Raw genomic sequence first — 19,826 nt, forward strand, 5'->3', positions numbered from 1 at the left:
TGGTTTAATGATCGGCACTTCAAAGTGAATTAACATTGTTGTAATTGATTATCGTACAATGTTTCATTCCTTAACCACTAATGAATTAATAAAAGCTATTTAGTTCAGTGTTGTTTGTGTGTGCCTCCTTTTGTTGTTTTTTTAATCATTTTATTTAATTTGATAAATAATTCACATTGCAGAATATCAACTATCGTACAGACTACACTGCCACACATACTAGGGAGGCAAAAACATTGATCTAAGTAGCACGACTAGAAATTAGGTACATATATAGCCTTAAGTTTACTAAAGTGTCAGTCAAAAAGATGTTTTGCTTTTGTAAATTGTAAACTGCTTTCAATCATTATGTTCTAATAAACAACAACAACATATAACAAGAGGCAAAAGAAAAAAAATCTATTTTTATTCCACTGGATAGTAGAAGGTAAATAATTAACCTTTATTACCAATTTTGCAAGTAAGTAGTGTACCGCAAGAGTTTTCCAATGTGAAATATTTGCCTTGGTTCAATAAAGGCTGGGAAACACTGCTTAATGTGATTTGTGGAGTTTTCTGAACTAAACCACAACAAATTAAAGTGGATTCCCGTCATAAATGTCAATAATTAATTGCAATCAATAATACCATTTTTTTTTATTTTTATAAAGCCATTCAAGAGCGTGTTTCTTTTATTTTGTAAACCAGAAACGGAAGCTGATCCTAATATCGACTCTTGACTTCTCGTTGCAGCAACAGCTGGCATCGCAGAATGTTGCGCGAATGTCAACAACGGTGACGTTAAAAGTTGTGTTTACGTGTTGTCTGTCCGCTACTTCTCTAACCATGGTGCGTCTGTGAGCTGTTCTGCGGCCTTTAAAAAGGTGAGCTTGATTCGCAACCATACAAGTAAGCATGTGGCGTTAGGGGAGTTGAAGTTTCAATTGCATTCTCGAACTTAACTGTGTGCACTGCGCTCGACGATGCTAGCGAAGATGATAGCATACTTTAGCTAGTTAGCACAACGCACGCTCAAGTCCCACCCAAGTTAAAATAAAGGGGGGGGGGGGAACTCCATATCGCCCCAATATTCATGGGATGGGTTTATCGGTGCAACAATATCTGGAAAGGTAATTCAATGTATTTCATTGCGTGGCAATCCCTGGATGTGCACTAAGACCATCGTTAGCAAACGAAAACATTCGATCAACTCAATAGCAAGCAGACCAATGAGAATCTGCTCTGTGAATTGAACAAAAAAGCCAACTTTCATAACAAATTTAGCTTTAAAATCCGAGTGGTCCAGTCAACAATAAACTGTTAAGATGTGTATTAAAAAGCATCAGGACATGCTTAAATGAAAATACTCAGTTTTGCTTTGCAAGCACGCTCCCCTCATCCTTTTCCTGCGCCCCCTTCCTTCCCCCTCTTCCACAGGAGCACCATGGCAATGTGGATTCAAGCCCAGCAGCTCCAGGGTGATGCATTACATCAGATGCAGGCACTCTATGGGCAGCATTTTCCCATTGAGGTGCGCCACTACTTGGCCCAGTGGATTGAGAGCCAACTTTGGTAATTTCTGTTTCAAACACAAAACTTCATGCCATAGCTACATTGATCATGGAGCGGTCACCATGCTGGCCGTGCCATATAAATCGCCGAATAAACAATTGCGTTTGTAATCATAAATTCATATCAATTTGAGTTCTCTCGTTCGTGCCATTCATCAAAAGGGATTCGGTGGAGTTGGGCAACCCAGCAGAGGAAGCCAAAGCCAAGCGTTTGCTGGACAACTTGGTGGTAGAGCTTCAGAAGAAAGCCCAGCTTCAGGGGGGAGAGGATGGCTTTCTTCTTAAGATCAAGCTAGGACACTATGCAACACAGCTAAAGGTAACCTCGCAAAACGACAGTTTCTTTTATGACCAGCATCAAAATGGATTGTAAATCACGGTTTGATTTGAAATGCAGAGCACATATGACCGCTGTCCTTTGGAGCTAGTGCGCTGCATCAAACACATCCTGTGCTCCGAGAAGCGATTGCTTCAAGAAGCCTTAAATGTAAGTATCCAAGCCACGGGAACCGGAAGGTATCAAATAAATAAATAAAATTACGACTAGTCTGCTTCCTGTGGAGGTGTTTTGCATTCAACAATTTCAATTCCTCTTTTTTTTTTTGGTGCTAAGGCAAATTGTGTGAGTGGGGGGCAGGTCTTAGACAGCCTCTCCCAGCGCCATCAGCAGATCGATCAGACCTTCGAAGAGCTCCGATTAGCCACGCAGGAGACTGAGAATGAGTTGAGGAAGCTGCAGCACAGCCAGGAGTACTTCATCATCCAGTACCAGGAAAACCTGCGCCTGCAGGGTATGCACTCCATCAACAAATGTATTATTTGGAAATGCTCTTAAGGAAACAAAGTGCGGCTATTCCCCGAATCAATGATGGTCACATACGTTGTTTCCCCCCTGCCTGGCTCTAATCTTGCTTTCATTTTGGTCAGCCCAGCTGAGCAGTCTGAGCTCCCTGCCTCCAGCTGAGCGCACCCAACGGGAAAGCGCACTCCAAAGCAAGAGGACCACTGTTGAGGCCTGGCTCGCCAGAGAGGCTAGCACATTGCAGAAATATAGGCTTGTATGAATCGCCAATATCATTTTCACTTCTTTGCTAGTTTCAACAGAGGTGGCAAATCTTGGTCAAGAAAGGAAGTAACCACCCTGCCACTGGCTTGAACTCCTAGAATATTATTTTCCAGCGCCAGTCTTGCCTGTAGAACAATAACTAGTGTTTTACGCTGGCTCCGGTTTCAACGCCATGCTTGAGTAAATGTTTAAGCAGTTCTGAATGGTGACATTCCTTTTCACAACATACTTGTACACATTCTCCAAATATCTCATTTGTCAGTACGGTTTGAAACGTGTTTGCCACTTTGTTTTTTTGCTTGCAATGGTTGGGCCAATACATTTTCCTCTTGATAATGCATCTCAATTGCATGTCATTTCATTATTTTTGTCATCTTTAATGCACAATATTAGAGCACATAAAACAAATGCAACCAAATAAAGGACATTGATACAAGTGCGTCTCATGGTACGTTTGCAGGACCTGTCAGAACAACACCAAAAGACCCTAACCCTTCTGAGGAAACAGCAGACTTTGATCCTAGACGAGGAGCTCATCCAGTGGAAGAGGCGGCAGCAGTTAGCTGGAAATGGGGGTCCTCATGAGGGAGGACTCGATATTCTCCAGTCCTGGTATGCATTCAGGATGGAGGCTTTTTGACTGGCGACAGAGTTGCTGACATTTATTTCATGCATTATTATTTCTTAGGTGCGAAAAGCTGGCAGATCTGATCTGGACCAACCGACAACAGATTCGACGCTGCGAACATCTCACTCAGCAGCTTCCTCTACCGGGCCCCATGGAAGAGTTACTGAGCAAACTCAATTCAGACATCACGGATATCATCTCTGCCTTGGTTACTAGGTGAAAATAAGATCCCTCGCTATTAATCCAAGTCATATAGTCACGCAAACGGTTATGGATGTTGCTCTTCATGTTAATATGTCCTCCTTGGTTTTAGCACCTTCATCATTGAAAAGCAACCGCCCCAGGTGTTAAGAACCCACACCAAGTTTGCTGCCACCGTGCGACTCCTGGTGGGCGGAAAGCTCAACGTCCACATGAATCCGCCTCAAGTCAAGGCTTCCATCGTGAGTGAGCAACAGGCCAAAGCGCTACTCAAGAACGAAAGCACACACAGGTGAAGGAGAAGAAGCCAGACTTTCATGGTCTCTGCTTTGTTAAATCATGGAAAATGATATTAAATGTCAAGTTCTTTCTTTTTTTTTTCTCCTCCACATTTGGTAGTGAAAGCAGCGGTGAAATCCTTAACAACAACTGCGTGATGGAGTATCAGCAGGCCACGGGCGCTCTCAGTGCACACTTCAGAAACATGGTAGGAAACATTCAAACAAAATGCCTAAAGAAACTAATCAAATGCATTGGCTGCATGGAGTGTGTGTTGTGTTTCTGCTAATGTTTTAGTTTTTTTTTTTTAAATGTATCAATTTATTTTTGCGTTCAGTCCCTGAAGCGAATCAAGCGTTCGGATCGTCGAGGTGCCGAGTCAGTGACAGAGGAAAAGTTCACAGTTCTGTTTGAATCACAGTTCAGCATTGGAGGCAATGAACTGGTCTTCCATGTTAAAGTAAGAGCAAACTGTGATAACTGAATTGGTTATAAATCATATTTCTAATGTAATATTGCTTTGACCTGCAGACGTTATCACTACCCGTAGTAGTGATAGTCCACGGTAGTCAGGACAACAACGCCACAGCAACAGTACTTTGGGACAACGCCTTTGCCGAACCAGTGAGTTGGATACGGCGGTCTTAATCAAGTGCCTTGAAATATTTCCATGAATAATTTGGTTCTTGTCTCTTCAGGGCAGGGTTCCATTCATTGTACCAGACAAGGTACTCTGGAGCCAGCTCTGTGAGGCCCTTGATTTGAAGTACCAGGCGGAAATGCACAGTGAGCGTGGCCTGTCCGAGAATAATCTGGTTTTCCTGGCGCAGAAAGCTTTCACGAGTACAAGTAACAACCCAGAGGAATACCGCAACATGAGCATATCTTGGGCCCAGTTTAACAGGGTGAAGCCAGCAACAAAATGCTCGCTCTTTATAGTCATAGAAGAGAAATAGCATCAACTTGACTCTTTTGAACAGGAAAGCCTACCTGGACGCAACTTCACCTTTTGGCAGTGGTTCGATGGAGTCATGGAACTTATGAAGAAACATCTCAAGCCTCATTGGAATGATGGGTAATTCGTGTTTTGTCCTTGTTGTTGCAGCAGTCAGACTTGAACTGTAGAAAGCATCAAATGGTTATTTCACGAGACATGAAGTAGAACCAAAAATGCAAATAATAATCAGCACGTTCCACTTGATGACTTCAAACGTCTATTAAAATGTCATTTTGAATGATTGCAGGGCCATCCTGGGGTTTGTTAACAAACAGCAGGCGCAGGATATGCTCATGTCCAAACCTAATGGGACATTTCTCCTACGATTCAGTGACTCTGAAATTGGTGGCATCACCATTGCGTGGGTTGCAGAGAATCCCAACAAAGCAGGTACTGAATCAACTGCACATTATTATATCATATGATGGATTATATCATGTCCTTTTTTTTTTTACCATGGATCGACATGACCAAGTCCAATGACACTGGCCCGACAGGCCCAATATAAGTGCGATAAAATCAACACGTTCTTGATGTTCAATATTTGTATGCACTTAAATGGTTTGATCTTTTTCAGCAAGTTGTGCGAGTGGTGGAATCTAATTGTATGTTGTTCCTATGGGTGTACAGGTGAAAGGCTGGTATGGAATTTGTTGCCTTATACCACCAAGGATTTCTCCATTCGTTCCTTGGCAGACCGTATCAGCGATCTGAACCATCTCCTGTTTCTCTATCCCGACCGACCCAAGGATGAGGTCTTTGCAAAGTACTACACGCCACCTCTCTGTATGTATTTCAACTCCTCATGTGAAATCAGAAATACAGAATTGATTGAAATTGGATTTAAAAGTGAAACACTGATCCATTTCATTGTCTGGCAGCAAAAGCAGTGGATGGCTACGTGAAACCGCAGATCAAACAAGTTGTACCAGAGTGAGTCATCTATGGAATGCCAAATGATATATATATTTTTTTTTGACATATCTATTAAAGTCCACATTTCATTTGGACAGATTCACAACCCCGAATCCTGAACCTAGCGGAACAACTCCCACATTCATGGACCAATCGTCTTCTCCCTCTGTGGTTAATCCCAACAATTTTGCTGCCTACCACTCAATGTGAGTGAGCATGTACCCTTATTTTTATTCATGTACACAAGCTAAAAAAAAAAAGTGGATGTCTCTTTTAAATGTGCACAAACACATCTCCGAATAAAAAAAAAGTAGCTGCTCGGCTACATTTATCGAGCTCCATTTTAAATGTGCCATCCGCTGTTGTCCTCTCAGGGGGGATGCCATGTTGGATGCAGAGGGAGACTTTGACTTGGATGATACCATGGATGTAGCCCGACATGTGGAGGAGCTTCTGCGTAGGCCCATGGCCAACCAGTGGAGCAGCCAGCAGTCCTGAACGGGACGCATCCTATCCACGATCTTTCTTTGGCGCAAATGTATCTTCATAATGGTCAGGTATTCAACAAACATCCATACCTCAGATTCTGACAGCAACTTGTCCGTCTCTAACCTGGGGCAGCAGTATTGGTGCCTTTTTTTCAATCCACATTTGCATTCAAATGTTCCTCACTGGCTTTTATCAGGTCGATGGCAGTTCTGAAGCGCAGTACGACAGTTTACATTTCAGTCAGTATTTTTGTAAATTCAATCTATAAAGCACACAATGTAAGCAAATCCAGCTGCGGGTGGACCGAAGCCTATCCAAGCTGACTTCTATATATCCTGGACTAATTGTGTCATACATAAACAATGATTCACACTCAGATTTACACAAATCTTGAGTCTTCAATTACCTGTGAGGGAGGAAGTGTCCGGAGAAAACCAACACAGACGAGCAAACGACACGGGATGGCTGGAGCTCCCATTCCAACTGTGAGGCGGATGTGCTAACCACTAGCACACTGTGCTGCCCAAAAGTGTTCATTTTCCTGAAATTATTTCCAGTAAATGTCTTTTTAAACGGGAATCATTCTCATGCAAAATTGTAAGTGCCGAAATGGACTCCATTACAGCGTGCTGTCGAGAAATTGATTTACAATTGTGCAACTATATGACATGTATATAATTAACAAACATTTTCATCCAAACTACTAATGGATATGGATACATATGAACATGCACTTGTTGGACATTAATATGCATACATATTGTATATATGCATACTTATACATAAATATTAGATATATACAGCAGCTCTCAAAACTCTACACCCCCCCTGTTCAAATGCCAGGTTTCATACAGTCTAAGCTTAATTTTTTTTATAAAAATATATAATTCATATGGCAGTGCATAAGACTTTTTCTCTTTTACTACATCATTGTTGTGACTTTCAGAATTTATTTTGTTTTTCCATTATGACCTTTCTTTAATTGGCTGGAAGAAATGACAATTTTCTACTATTTTATGTTTTGGGCTGTGGCTTCAATTTGATATAATATAGTTTAATGTATGACCAAATATGGTTCCTTGCTCTATTTAGGGAAAACGAGCACTTCTTAATGATTATCTCTTACCATGCTGCATTTCTTTTTGCATCACGTGGCCTCCGCAATAACCAGATTTTTAGTCTGCATTTATAATATATAAATATGAAATTTCATGCATATAATAAGATTAATATGTACTAGCTCAATTTCAAAAAATGCAATTTATGTGCAAAATGGACACAATATTTTTGCTTATTGTGAAGGATGGGGGAAACTAAATTCTGGTCTCGAGTTTTTTTTAGGTGGCATTTGTTCTTTTTAGGGACATTCAATTTGGTTATATTGTGTTGCTTTACTGTCGCGTATAAAATGATGGGACACTTGTAGCTATTCACAGTATAGCTTAAACATAGTAAGATCAAATTACGACTAAATATGTATGAGTCCAACGCGACTTTGCGTTACTCCAGGCCACCATATATCTTTTTTGTTCTTTTCTGCAATTCAGCTTTTGTGGTGTATTCCAAATGGATAAATAAATGCCACTGTGGTATTATAAAGGCAAAATCATAAATACTGTCACGGTCTATATCAAAAGCTGCCTGGCGAGTTGAATGAAATGTTGCCTTTGGTGCTGGGACTGTAGCCTTGAATGTGAAAATTATTTTTTTTATGATACATTATGAAACCTGAGAAAATGCAAATGCTTGAGCAATCATACCACCTAAAGTGTTTAATTTTGCTAAATAAAACCTTTTTTTTTGTCAATGGGTGGCTGTCTGGCTGAATACATTGTAGTTGTCTGTAATCTATTAGGAAATATTTTAGGTCGTATTTGCCAAGATGTGTCCGTGTTTTGGGAGACAATAAAAGCTCAACGAAGGGATAGCAGACACCATTGTCTTGGTTGTAATGAAATAAAATGATTTTAAAGGTGTTATGGTTATAAATCCTTCCATTTGACATTTTATTCACTCAGTTGTGCTCTGTATCAGCGGTCCCCAACCTTTTTCGCGCCACGGACCGGTTACATGTCAAACAATATTTTCACGGACCGGCCTTTATATAAATAAATGTATAAATACGATGGAATAAAACGATACGACTGGCATAAAAACAAATACAAAGGGTATAAGAATAAAACTCACCATGAAGTATCTGCTCCGTAGTTTTGTTTTGGTAGCCGAAGAAAACCCCGTTGGAAAGGGAAGCAGGGTTTTCAGTGCTTTTGAGGCGAGCTCGGGATATTCTGCCTTGAATTCAGCTTTCTTGGAAATTGTAGCCTCTTCTTCCCAAAGAAGCTTTCCAAACATCTCTTTTTCTTACTCATTTTTGCTAGCTTCGGGACGGGACCGGGACGAACGTCTTGACTTGAATTCACCTGGGTCAAGAGACACAGGTGCGCCGACGGATGTAATTAGGAGAGAATCCCCAATTTTTTTTATATTTTTCAAAATAAAATCTTACTCATTTTTGCTAACTTTGCGGGCTCGACTGGGGAAACATGTCATGTGACCGGGACGAGCGTCTTGACCTGAATTAATTGATCGTCGACCATATATAATATATATATTTATAAAAAAAAAAAATCTGAACAGCAAAGCTTTTATTTTTACACTAATTTTCGTTTTAAAAGAGGGGAAAAAGATTTCAAGAAATCTATTAAAGCAAAACAGTTGGAACTGGACTGTACCATTCTTTATTTTAGTACAAAATGTGCCATGTAGGCGTCAAACGTGAGAATTTGTACAGGAACAACAACAACATAAAAAGATTTTCACACTTTCTGGAGTTTAAATGAATCAAATCAATCTAAATGTCAATACAATTCAGGTACACCCCTTAAGACTGAACTAAAAATCTGATCTCTTATGTTTGAATAATAAAAAATAAAAAATTCAGTAATTCTCGAAGAGACAAGCCACTTTTTTAAAATGGCAGCTTTACAATGATTTTCCCAGATTAGTAAAATAAGTATACTTTTTAAAATACTGTAAAGAACAAGAAAACAATGAGATGATTTCGAAACTGCTTTTGATGTTTAGGGAGACAGTACCTGTTCACCTGTTCATTATTCCATTCAGCATACAGGAAGTAAAACAAAATGAAACTACGTTCAAGTTATACTGTTAGAGGAAATAAAAAAGAATGTCCATTATAATTTTCAGAAATACAGTCAAGTTTAGAAAAGCAAATTTGGCATTCCTCCTTGTGCCTGAATGGCAGCTTCTATATATATATATGTATATATATTTTTTTTTTTATCAAATGACAAGAATGCTACATAGCGGTTTCTAATAGCTGGTCTTAAAGGAGAATTCAAAATTGTAAAATGACTAAAAAGCACCAAAACACGCTGTTTTACTTTCAGCTATGAGACTCATGATGAGATAAATGTCATTGAATATTGTTGATTGGAGGTTATTCAATTCCTTACTATATTTTACAGTGTTTTGTGACTTTAATAAAAAAAATTAAAGAAAGAAAAAAAAAAAAAAAAACATGTTTATAATGCAACTGTTTTTGTTACATGGCATACTTTTGGGTCCATTCTTTTGCTAGTTTGTTGTATCTGAAGAGAGAGAAGAGGAGGAAACATTAAGTTCCACATACATCCAAAATGGCAGACTTTGGATGTGCGTACTAACTTGTCTTTGTCATTCTTGTACATCTGTGCTATATCTGGAACTAAAGGGTCATCCGGGTTTGGATCACACAGCAAAGAACATATGGACAATAGCACTGAAAAAGCCAGAAAACACATACATATATATATATATATATCTATATATATATATATATATATATATAATATATATACACATATATACGAAGCGAAAACTACAAACCTACCTTTTGACACAGTTAGCGCAGGAGACCACTGCGACCGTAGAATGTCCAAACAAATACTCCCATTGCTGTTGATATTTGGGTGATAAATCTTTGTTGTAAACGCTACCTGGAGAAGAGAAGATCGTATACTATGTCACTGCACTGACAAGAGACTTGGCAAGGAATGTTTAGTTCCACAGCAACTGCAAGACAAAATGGAACCTTGCACCTAGTTCTACTTGCACATCCTCAAATATTTTCTCACCTAATCACCCAGCTCTTTTTCTGTATATTATTAAGGTTTGATGTGACTTTAACGACCATCGCCAGGAGCCAGGACAATGTTATTTTCTTGTTTGCTCACTGCGGCAATATTTAATTTGGCCACTAGAGGGCGTATGTAGGCTACTTGTCAGTCAGTATATTAAAGCATGAATATTGGTCATCGTAGTTATTTAGGAATTGCAGTCACGTTTTTAACAATTTAGATGCTTGTTTGTCAGGGAGACGAATTATGCTAACAGCTACTTATCCCAAAAAAAATAAAAAAATAAACAATGCAAAATCATTTTTGCCAAGATAAGCAATGGGAGTTAACCATTTTTGTATTCAATGTGAATTCAAAAGATGTTTTGTTGCTATCACTTGTTGAAAATGATCAATGCATCTCACCTTTGGTGGCTTGAAGGGGTAGTCGGTGGGGAAATGAATGGTGAGGAAGAAAACACCTCCTTGGTAAGGACTGTCCCCCTGACAGGATATGTGAGAAATTGCACAACTGCTTAGACATTATAAGTATTATATTAAAGTGATGCATGAGGAAAAACTACATGGAAAGCAAGCAAAAGTGATTTGCCAACTGGGTTTGATATGTGTCAGAGCCCAGTTAAGAAAAACATACTCACCGGACCCATTATTGTGGCCTGCCAATGAAACACTGAAATCAAAAAGGAAGAGACAAATATAAAAGCAGAAGAAACCTGTAAGTGGCTATGCTGGCCTTACTCCGACAAACCAAAATAAATCTGATAATCCAGTGGAACATCTGAAGTTGAATACCTCTGTCATAAGATTGAGAATGTGACCTAGCCTTTACAGCACGCAAGATGGAATATGAGATGTCACCACTCAATCAGTGAGCAAAGAATTCATTCTGTGTTGGTTTCTTATACTTCATTTTCAAATCACACTCAAGAAACAAAAATATCCATTTTCTGAAAATTGCATATTATAGCGCAACTGGAAAACTGAGGGTAAAAAAAAGAAAAGAAATGACAATCTTTTTCAAAATCATTTAGCCCACTAATTTTTATTTATTTTTTTTACTTTGCATATGACAAAATGTCTTTACTCACAGTCATCGCTCACAGGTCCAGCAGAACACTGTGCTGGAGGGTCTCTCTGCAGGTCCTGCAGCTCCTGCTCAACAAAACAGAAATGCTGCTGTCAGTCATTTACTTGACTATTTGACTTTAATTTAATGACGCTGCCTACTACAGTTACTACTGAACAAAACACATCCTGCAGTGCACTAATTAGTTTTTAACAGTTAATTGTTGTTCATTGATGGTTCCAGGAGATGTTCTGATATCTGCATCGCATCAGTTTCTTAGTAAAGGTCTACCTGACGTCAATTGTTGGCAATTTCGGGTTTAAATAAACACAAGTTACTTAATTGTACATATGTTTACTGTAATACGAGGCTAGTCAAACCAGCTTGTAGTCGTTTACATACCACTATAGAGAACATGCAAGTTTCCAAAATATAGCTAATTGTTGTTGATAGGAGATACCTCAAGCTTGATTTTCAACTTTGCTAGCAAAAGTGGTCCAACAGGAACGCTTGCAGGAATTGAGCTTAGCTTAGCAAGCTAAGCTGAAACTTTGAACTTGTCATTCTCTGCCTCGTCTATTTATGGAAGTGTCAACAATCATATCGTTTGTAAAACCGTTACTGAGTCCCGCCGAAGTTGTTTAAATGCAAGGAAAGCGAGGAAACACTAGCAACAGCAACTTTGTCTCATCATTAGCCTTCGATGGTCCATTTATCTGCCGCTAGCAAGCTAGTCAGTTACCTTATTTATTCTCTTCAGTGCCATGTTGACTGGTGTAGCCGAACTTCAACAAACTTCGTGTGACTTTATTCGTTTCAATTTGGGTAGAGTGTCACGATCAGTAATTGTAGTTCATTTCCTTGCCCGGCAGCCGGTTTACGGTTTGTGCATTTATGAGAGCTCTTTTGTTTCCGCCTTCTGTGTTTACGGTGGCCCGGCCGAAAGGCATCATGGGAAGTGTAGTTTACCCAGCTCGAATCAAACACACCTTGACGTTGAATTGTGATGCATGTTGTCTCCAAGAAACCAATGTAGCCTACTTGAGAAAGATTCCAATCTCTGACAGGAAATGTTTTAATGATCAGTTTTTGTATAATTTTGGAGCAACATGTGACGTAAGATAAATGCACACGTAAACCTCATTATGTTGTTATGAACAAATGCATAGTGTCAACTGTGTGTATTCGTTATCTCTGTGAAATTGCATTTCCAGCAGATAAGTCAAATTGTCAGCAATTACAGTGTGGTCATTTGGGTAAATGGGGTGAGATGAGTTATACGCTTCCTCAGGATGTTGTTACAACTTATCTTATTTAAGCAGTAGAAGAGGACCGTGCCAAGGCCAAAGGTACCAATTGAATATTCATGTATTAACTAAAAGTTTATTAAATTAAACACATCCCTAAAATTGACATATCTCACCCCATTTAAACACAGAATGTCATATTTCACATTATTTTAGATTCGTTTTTTTTTATTTTGTGGAATTTTTTTTTTTAAGCACAAACATAATGTGATATCTGCAAAGGTGTATTCAGATGTGATCGTTTTTATTGAATGTTAAGTAAACAATTTATAATAATGGAAAAAGTGCCTGCTTTAGTACCAAAGCCTGATTATCAGACTTTACACACGGGTTACAAGTTGCATTACTGTCATTAAACAAAAATATTTTATTCATGATTCCCTGTGTAAATCTGTATGATATGACATTTGTTAGCTTACAAGCAGAATGAACAGATCAATAAAGCTGCCGGAATGAACGAAAAATGATGTTCAAAACACAAAGACAGGAAAGTAATTGACAATACACATGGCAGTTACAGGAAAATAATGCGTGTAAACATCAAATAGGACTTCAAAAAATGTGATCACAAAAGAAAGAAATATACTTTAGTCATCTATTTGTATTTAGAAACAATTGCGAACAATTCAGTTCATTACAGATCAAATAAAATGTCTAATGCAGCCTGCCATATTGAAACACAATAAGGAGCCAGTTATAGTGTAGAAAAAAAGATTAGCAGCAATTTAAAAGAAAAATTAAAACTAAATTAAAAAAAATGCGTTACATTGTTGGTGAGAAGACTAACAAGATACACCATCCCACCAACAAAGAACTAAATTTGAATTAGTTGGAGTTTTTTTTTTTTTGGTGCCACTTTTCACTTTGGGTTGCATCATTCATCCGTCAATCATTGCATTTAATCTGATTAATATCATCCAATGTGTGTGAAATATTTGCACGGTCAGTCCGAAGACCAGCCTAGAAACCTCTAGAAAAATGACACAACTCTAAATAGGAGTCAAACAGGACAGAAAAGGTAGCCATGACTTCCAACATCCATACAATGCCCAAAACAAGTAATACAAACAAACTAAAGCCCATTCTTTGCCGTCTTTCTCCATTCACATCCTATTGATCAAGTGTACAATCGGAAAACTCGTGATCTTAACCAGATACCATCGATCAGAACTAGGTGCGGAGCCTCGATAATACGACGACGACAAAAACGACAAAGCCATAAATGCGATTGACGTGGACTTAAACACTGAGCATCTACACAGCACGAGGATCATCTCTGGCTGGGGAGCGAAAATGGCAATGGCATGTATTCTTGGTGTTCATTACCTGAGTTACATCCCTGTTGACATTGGATTCAACAAAAAGACAAAATGACAATGTCAAGAAATTGAATGGCAGTAAAGTGTGTCAGTTTAAGCTCGGGTTTACATTTTTAACAAAGGATGACGACATTCAAGCAACTCAAGTTCCAGTTGGTGGTTTGCTAAGTGGGAGAGTTGTTTGAAATCCAGTTCAACTCGAGTATTTGTGTTTTTCAGGGTCTCAATGTCAAAGTGCTTTCTTGTATTCCAAATCCAGGCCAGTATTGCTATGGTAACCTAATGTCGGATGGAAATAACGGCACAAGCGGAAATTACACATCACTATACAATCTTGGGTAATGTTGACATACACAGTAACACTAGTTATTTATGCAGAAATAGAACTTGGAAAGAGACTTACCTTTTATTGTTTGAAAAATAGAAATTCCCTCAAAAACGGAATGTGAATGCTGAGAGATGTTTACGCACCAAAAGAAAGAAGAGAAAATCAAAAGCAAAAATGCCAGTTCATAAGAAAAGCTGATTTATGTTAATATTCCAGAAAGCATTGTTGTGATATACACAAAAAAAAAAACATCCCTTCCGAATTCAAATAGAATTGAAGAGTATTTTGGGGGACAGGACAACTTTTTGGAGATGACAACTTTTTTTTTTTTCCCCCCATACTGATAGTTTAGCATTTTTAGTTTTCTTATTTGTCAAAAAAAAGTGTTTGGGAAGCAATCATTTTTTTAGGGTAAAAAAAAAAAAAAAATAAGACATATTTTGATGCGTTATGGCAGTGAAAGCTTCTCTCAGCATCCACACCATTAAGCACAAATCTAAAACTGCTATAAATAGTATCAAATAGTTACTATGGTAAAAACAATACAGAAAAATCTCTGGCTCACTCAGGATTTGAGATGTTCTGATATACAACACATACCTAACAGTTATTTTTTTTCTTCTTCTTCTTCTTCTCTCAGTGGCCTCAATATAAAAATAGACTTGTCAAATCCAGTGCATTTCAAATGGATTACAGGCAAAGTGGGGTCACATTTTGGAGTGGACCCAGCAACTGATGGCAGAGGGTCCTAATGCCTTCAAGGGATTGCTTAGTGCATGGAAGCGTCAGCCTCTGTGACTTCCGCTCAGGAAAACCATAAACGCATCACAAGCCGGTGAGATGACGACGGTGGCGGTGGTGGTGGTTCCGAGAGCGGACGAGTCTAAGCGTCGTCAGAGAGTATCTGGTTCAATACGCTCAGCAGGTGCTTGAGGCCGTAGATGTAGCCGTGATCGGGGCTCTCGCTGGGGAAAACGTGGGCAAAGTCGATCATCTTGACCTCCACCTGCGCGTTTCCTTCGCTCGCCTCGCCTCCACCTCGCACGGTATCCGCCTCTCTGCCGCCGCCGCTCTTGTCTCTCTCTCTATCCTCACCCTTCCCATCACGTTGGGATTTGTTTCCGTTTCCGTTTGGCGGTTGCCGGGACAACCACGTGGAGTTGTCCTGCTCGACGGATACGGGTTGGCGCGGCGTCGGCGGCCCTAAAATGGCGTCGTCTCCGCCGCTACCTTGAAGGCGAGTCTTGGCGCAAAGTTGGAGGCCGCCTTTCCTGTGATTGCTGAAAATGGAGTCTCGGGTGCAATCACGGGGCTGAATGTTGTTGTTGTTGTTGTACTCTGCCATCTTTTCATTCTTGTCCCCGACCTCCCGGCTCCTTTCATCCTCGCCCACGGCGGCCGGGCTGTTGGTGGCGATGAGGCCGAAGGTGCTCGAGGAGGGGATGCCCTCGTAGACAAAGAGAAGAGAGCTGGCGTAGAAGACTAGCTGACGCTGAGACTCGAACCAGTGGAGGATATTCTGTACTCGGCGAATGCTGGCTACTACGGCATCCTTCCTCAGACAAACGCCGTTGTGAAAAAATTTCGCCAAGCCTAGAGAAGAGAAGAGTTAGGACTTGTTAGGAGAACAAAATAACCATGACACACAAACATACCATCTTTAATGGTGTCCTTCAACAGTCCCCTTCCATAGTGCTGGTCAAACGTGTCAACAGTGTCACTGGACAGTTTGTAAACCTGTCAGGAAAAAAACCCACATTTAATGAACCCTAACATTTAATAACATTTTGTACTGTTTGTATGCGGAGGCTATCTTAAAGCAAACAGGAAATGCTAACGGCACAAACAAACGGAAGGGAACGGAAACAAAGTGATAAATGTTTGAAATATATTTTACTTGCATCCTTTTAAAAAGATAAGATGTACTATCAGTTTTTCCTGGACTCTCCCACCCACGTTGATCCAGTAATCAGATAATATCATGGTGTGTCACTTGGTACACATCATTCTGCATCTATTTCTGATTTGAAATCAGTACTTTTTTTTTTTAAATCTGGTGTTCTTCAACTAATACACTACTTTTCAAAAGAGATTTCAGAACTCACCCTCATGCCAAGGACCAGGAAACCTATCTCCTCCATGAGTGGGTATTTTCTGATCTGTTGCTCCCTTTTCTCCTGCGAGGCGAACGGATCGTAACTTCGCTGGCCCAGCTTCACATCCATGATGCACGGCTTGACGAAGCGTCGAGTCACATCTTCCAGCTTCATGTACAGGTCTGAGGCGGTAACAGGCACAGACAATCTTGACTCCTTGTATTGTATAAGCAGATGTGCAAAATGACTTCTGTACCGTTCGGTGCATATGGAGAGGACAAGGTGCCGTAATATTTTGGGAGATGTGTCTGGAGCTCAAGAAGGCATGGGTCACAGCAATCCTCTGCATACACCTAGTCAAAAAAAAATAAATAGCCAAATTGAATCTCTTTTTTTTTTTTTTGTATGTGCCAGCATGCACATCAGTATTACCATGCTGTAAAATTGCATCTCCCTTGGTCCTCGAGGTGGAGGCTGCAGTTGCTTCAGGACTGTTCCATCAGGATGCTGCAGAATGCCTTCAACAAAAAAAGTATTTCAGAAATATTGTGGGGAAAATGGATGGATGGAATGGATAAAAGATAGTAAGTACTCAATTTGATATTTTTTTACACATGCGCTACAAATGGTTACATTTGGATGGTTTCTTTTTTTCCCCTCCACAGCTTGTAAAATATGACACAAGTTAAATGGAGACAGCCTATAATGGGGCATGGAGCCTCAAGCAGACTGCAGCTCAATGTTTGTGACAAAGCAACATATTTTCCCTTTTGATCCAGGGTGACGTGCATAGAAATCTCTCTGCAATATTACTATTAGCAAGGTATGAGTAATGCAAGCAGCTGCTGGGGAATAAAATGTGCTTTGATTACTCCTACGATTCGAACTCCACGCTGAAAGACTGTGGGAAGAAAATGCAGATTTTTACGTATCCTGGATATGTTCGAGATGAAGTTTACATAGGAACAGCGGGAAGTGGTATCGGCCAATCATTTATTAATTTATGGCTTGGGAAAAAAAAAACAGGATACATATATGTACCAATTCAGTTGATAACGCTTACAATAGGTTTATTTTACTAAAAGAAAACTTGATGGCTTTATACACATTATTCAGAGTATGGAACTACACTCCAATTTCTTTTCATTCACAGAAATATTTTAAATCATAGTGTGTGTTTTTCCTCACGTTAAAAAAGGGGGAGGTTCTTTGTGAGATATAAGACATCAAGCAGAAGTCCAAAGGTAAGCATTTATGGCTCTTCCCAATGCTATTAAAAGCTTCCTCAAATTAAATGACTTTAGGTATCAATAAAAGTGCCTGGATCAAGAACATCAACTTGGGCTACCATCTAACATGGCAGGGATTCAGTAATATAGAACATGAGCAGTCTAATATTACATTTCTTTACATACAAAAGCAGTAATAGCAGTTTTATTGTATTTTTGTTGTTGTTATATTTCAACTTGCTATCATATAGGCCAGGCAAACGATATCGATGTAGTATAGCGCTTCAATAAACCTTGAAATGGCCCTACGTTGGTTTCCAATTGAGCAAGTTTGAACAATGCCTCCCGCCTATGTAGTATATGTAACAAACGAGCAATGGGAGGAGCACTTACGTATTGTGTCGAGTCAGCAGCTATACAAGATGAGCAGGATTCCACTGTTTGTTCAACACAGCAAAGCCTGCTTGAGTCGATTATGTGAGTCAGTGTATGTGAGCGATGGGTTAATGATTAGGAGTAAGACCAAGCTTAGAAATACAACAAGATAAGATAAGATAAAATCATACGGCTTAACTCAATGCTGCTTTGTTTCGACAGGTAGCAAGACCGCAGGGAAAATACTGTTCCTATTTTGTCATCATAATAAACCATTGAACATTTTCCTTGAAATGAGGTGCACCTACCAAACCAAACTTGGTTAAATGATTAAACCACATTGTCGATTTAGTACGTGTGTTTGTTTGCGTCACCCGATTGCCCTAAAACGGAGGCCTTCAGATGATTCCCTGTTGAATTTTCCAATTTATTTCTATATTATGAGACATTGACCAGAAATTGGTACATTTTGATCAGTTTAGAATGTCATAACCTTCTTCAAATTTGCCGCAAGGAAATGAAACTTGCATCATTGCATCCTTCTTTAAAAGCTCTTGCAACAGAATTGAAATGTTCTATACACATATGGGGGTGCACCTGTACTTACCCACTTTATCCACTCCATACTTGTGACCTGCGACCTGATGTGACAGCGGCACGCAGCCATTCAAGTGAGCCGGTCCTTGCGTTCCAATTGTCCGGTGAGCACTCATTTCTTTGGTGGAGGCAGCGGGAGAGATGCACGGGGTCATGTTGACCCCCACAGCGGAAGTCAGGTCCAGTCTACCGAGAGCTAAAGAGGACTCCATCATCACTTGATGATGGTGACTTGCTGACATTTGTGATCAACGACGAGGCCCGGTAATCTTCGTCCTCAAGCAAAATACATGTATTTCTTGAAAGTCACTGTATGGATTCACATACTTATTACGTAACCAACGCCCTGGATGCAGTTGCAATAAAGTGTTTGGGCGTGAGGTTGTCAAGTCTTTAGGGAAGTGCTCCAATCCAGACGATAGCAAAGACACAGCGGCTCCGTTCGCTCCTTTCGACTCCCGGTTGCAACTTGAGGGACGTAGGGCAAAAGTGTTATCCCCGCTGTGACCTGCTGTGAAGCAGAGCTCCCGAGGCGCGCTGATTCAATGATTTTCATATCTTGATCGGCAGCATAAATACAATCTGGCCACATCCCACTTCCTGACAGCGTCGATCAAAGGTGAACCATGCACGATTTCCGCTCAGGGATTTCAAAATAAAACCACACAGGCATGGTGTGATACAGAACGAGGCGAATTAACTTGTCGGGATCAGCGGTTATATAAGATTGCGCCATTCCAATTGTGATATGTACTCAAGTCAACGTCTGTATCAAATAATACGATCCCATTTCCAATCAACTTGAGCTATTTTGAAGAAGCTCCGTTTCTCTTTCCAGACGGAGCTGTTGAGTCTCGTGGAAACTGATATTACGTTTCGAGTGGCGTGCAGCTCCCATTAGCAAAACCAAAAGCAGGCTACACAAATGTAGAGTAAAACGTACCGGAATTACGAAAAGGCTTTAGTCCAATTGCAGATTCCGAAGAATCCCAACAGTCAAAAATGAGCAAAACATTCCAAATGAGAGTCTATTTTTCATCAATAAGACGAAACGCGACAGTCGTCAACCATTAATTCAGCGTAAACGCGTGGGACACAACATATCGGTTCGAGTGACGATATCCAATGTCAATTCCGTACTGTCGCAAAACATGTTTTCACTCCTTTACGGCAGCCGTGAAAAGTACTCCCCCCCTCCCTCCCTAACGAACTGTCATCTCTGGATTGTGTATTGCATACTTGTTTA

At 39.9% G+C, this 19,826-nt stretch overlaps 3 protein-coding genes across 5 annotated transcripts; 1 reads left to right on the forward strand and 2 right to left on the reverse strand.

Annotated features, from left to right (window-relative positions):
- Positions 1 to 711: 711 nt before the first annotated feature.
- On the forward strand, positions 712 to 7,932 carry LOC119138557 (signal transducer and activator of transcription 5B-like). Of its 3 annotated transcripts, XM_037278755.1 has the most exons (20): positions 712 to 860; positions 1,415 to 1,551; positions 1,713 to 1,869; positions 1,948 to 2,037; positions 2,164 to 2,341; positions 2,478 to 2,608; positions 3,077 to 3,228; positions 3,305 to 3,460; positions 3,558 to 3,737; positions 3,845 to 3,932; positions 4,062 to 4,184; positions 4,256 to 4,348; positions 4,423 to 4,629; positions 4,705 to 4,799; positions 4,969 to 5,111; positions 5,352 to 5,507; positions 5,603 to 5,654; positions 5,735 to 5,842; positions 6,011 to 6,146; positions 6,180 to 7,932. In XM_037278755.1, exons 2-19 carry the CDS (start codon positions 1,424 to 1,426, stop codon positions 6,132 to 6,134), a joined length of 2,361 nt encoding a protein of 786 aa, XP_037134650.1. In that variant the 5' UTR covers positions 712 to 860; positions 1,415 to 1,423; the 3' UTR covers positions 6,135 to 6,146; positions 6,180 to 7,932. The 3 variants fall into 3 exon arrangements, with proteins under 3 accessions (XP_037134650.1, XP_037134652.1, XP_037134649.1); XM_037278757.1 differs by having other exon boundaries at positions 712 to 863; positions 1,417 to 1,551; positions 6,011 to 7,932; XM_037278754.1 differs by having other exon boundaries at positions 6,011 to 7,932.
- A 903-nt stretch (positions 7,933 to 8,835) lies between these two features.
- LOC119138721 (ubiquitin-conjugating enzyme E2 D3-like) lies at positions 8,836 to 12,404 on the reverse strand. The gene is made up of 7 exons (XM_037279044.1): positions 12,072 to 12,404; positions 11,352 to 11,415; positions 10,902 to 10,933; positions 10,669 to 10,746; positions 10,018 to 10,123; positions 9,813 to 9,906; positions 8,836 to 9,736 (listed from the first exon to the last, which is right to left on the reverse strand). Exons 1-7 carry the CDS (start codon positions 12,093 to 12,095, stop codon positions 9,691 to 9,693), a joined length of 444 nt encoding a protein of 147 aa, XP_037134939.1. The 5' UTR covers positions 12,096 to 12,404; the 3' UTR covers positions 8,836 to 9,690.
- A 457-nt stretch (positions 12,405 to 12,861) lies between these two features.
- On the reverse strand, positions 12,862 to 19,712 carry ipmkb (inositol polyphosphate multikinase b). Its single transcript, XM_037278891.1, has 6 exons — positions 18,591 to 19,712; positions 16,812 to 16,897; positions 16,636 to 16,732; positions 16,389 to 16,561; positions 15,939 to 16,020; positions 12,862 to 15,876 (listed from the first exon to the last, which is right to left on the reverse strand). Exons 1-6 carry the CDS (start codon positions 18,820 to 18,822, stop codon positions 15,167 to 15,169), a joined length of 1,380 nt encoding a protein of 459 aa, XP_037134786.1. The 5' UTR covers positions 18,823 to 19,712; the 3' UTR covers positions 12,862 to 15,166.
- Between the last annotated feature and the right edge of the window lie 114 nt (positions 19,713 to 19,826).

Source organism: Syngnathus acus, chromosome 19 (genome assembly GCF_901709675.1).
Source record: "Syngnathus acus chromosome 19, fSynAcu1.2, whole genome shotgun sequence".
Taxonomy (NCBI): domain Eukaryota; kingdom Metazoa; phylum Chordata; class Actinopteri; order Syngnathiformes; family Syngnathidae; genus Syngnathus; species Syngnathus acus.

Coding starts and splice junctions, on each gene's coding strand:
- LOC119138557 (XM_037278757.1), top strand. CDS start 1,424: ATGGCAATGTGGATTCAAGCCCAGCAGCTCCAGGGTGATGCATTACAT. Junction 3,933..4,061: donor GTGCACACTTCAGAAACATG/GTAGGAAACATT, acceptor TTTTGCGTTCAG/TCCCTGAAGCGAATCAAGCG. Junction 5,655..5,734: donor ATCAAACAAGTTGTACCAGA/GTGAGTCATCTA, acceptor TCATTTGGACAG/ATTCACAACCCCGAATCCTG.
- LOC119138721 (XM_037279044.1), bottom strand. CDS start 12,095: ATGGCACTGAAGAGAATAAATAAG. Junction 11,416..12,071: donor CACTGAAGAGAATAAATAAG/GTAACTGACTAG, acceptor TTTGTTGAGCAG/GAGCTGCAGGACCTGCAGAG. Junction 10,747..10,901: donor AGGCCACAATAATGGGTCCG/GTGAGTATGTTT, acceptor ATATCCTGTCAG/GGGGACAGTCCTTACCAAGG.
- ipmkb (XM_037278891.1), bottom strand. CDS start 18,822: ATGTCAGCAAGTCACCATCATCAAGTGATGATGGAGTCCTCTTTAGCT. Junction 16,898..18,590: donor GTATGGAGTGGATAAAGTGG/GTAAGTACAGGT, acceptor TTTTTGTTGAAG/GCATTCTGCAGCATCCTGAT. Junction 16,021..16,388: donor TCCTGGTCCTTGGCATGAGG/GTGAGTTCTGAA, acceptor TTTTCCTGACAG/GTTTACAAACTGTCCAGTGA.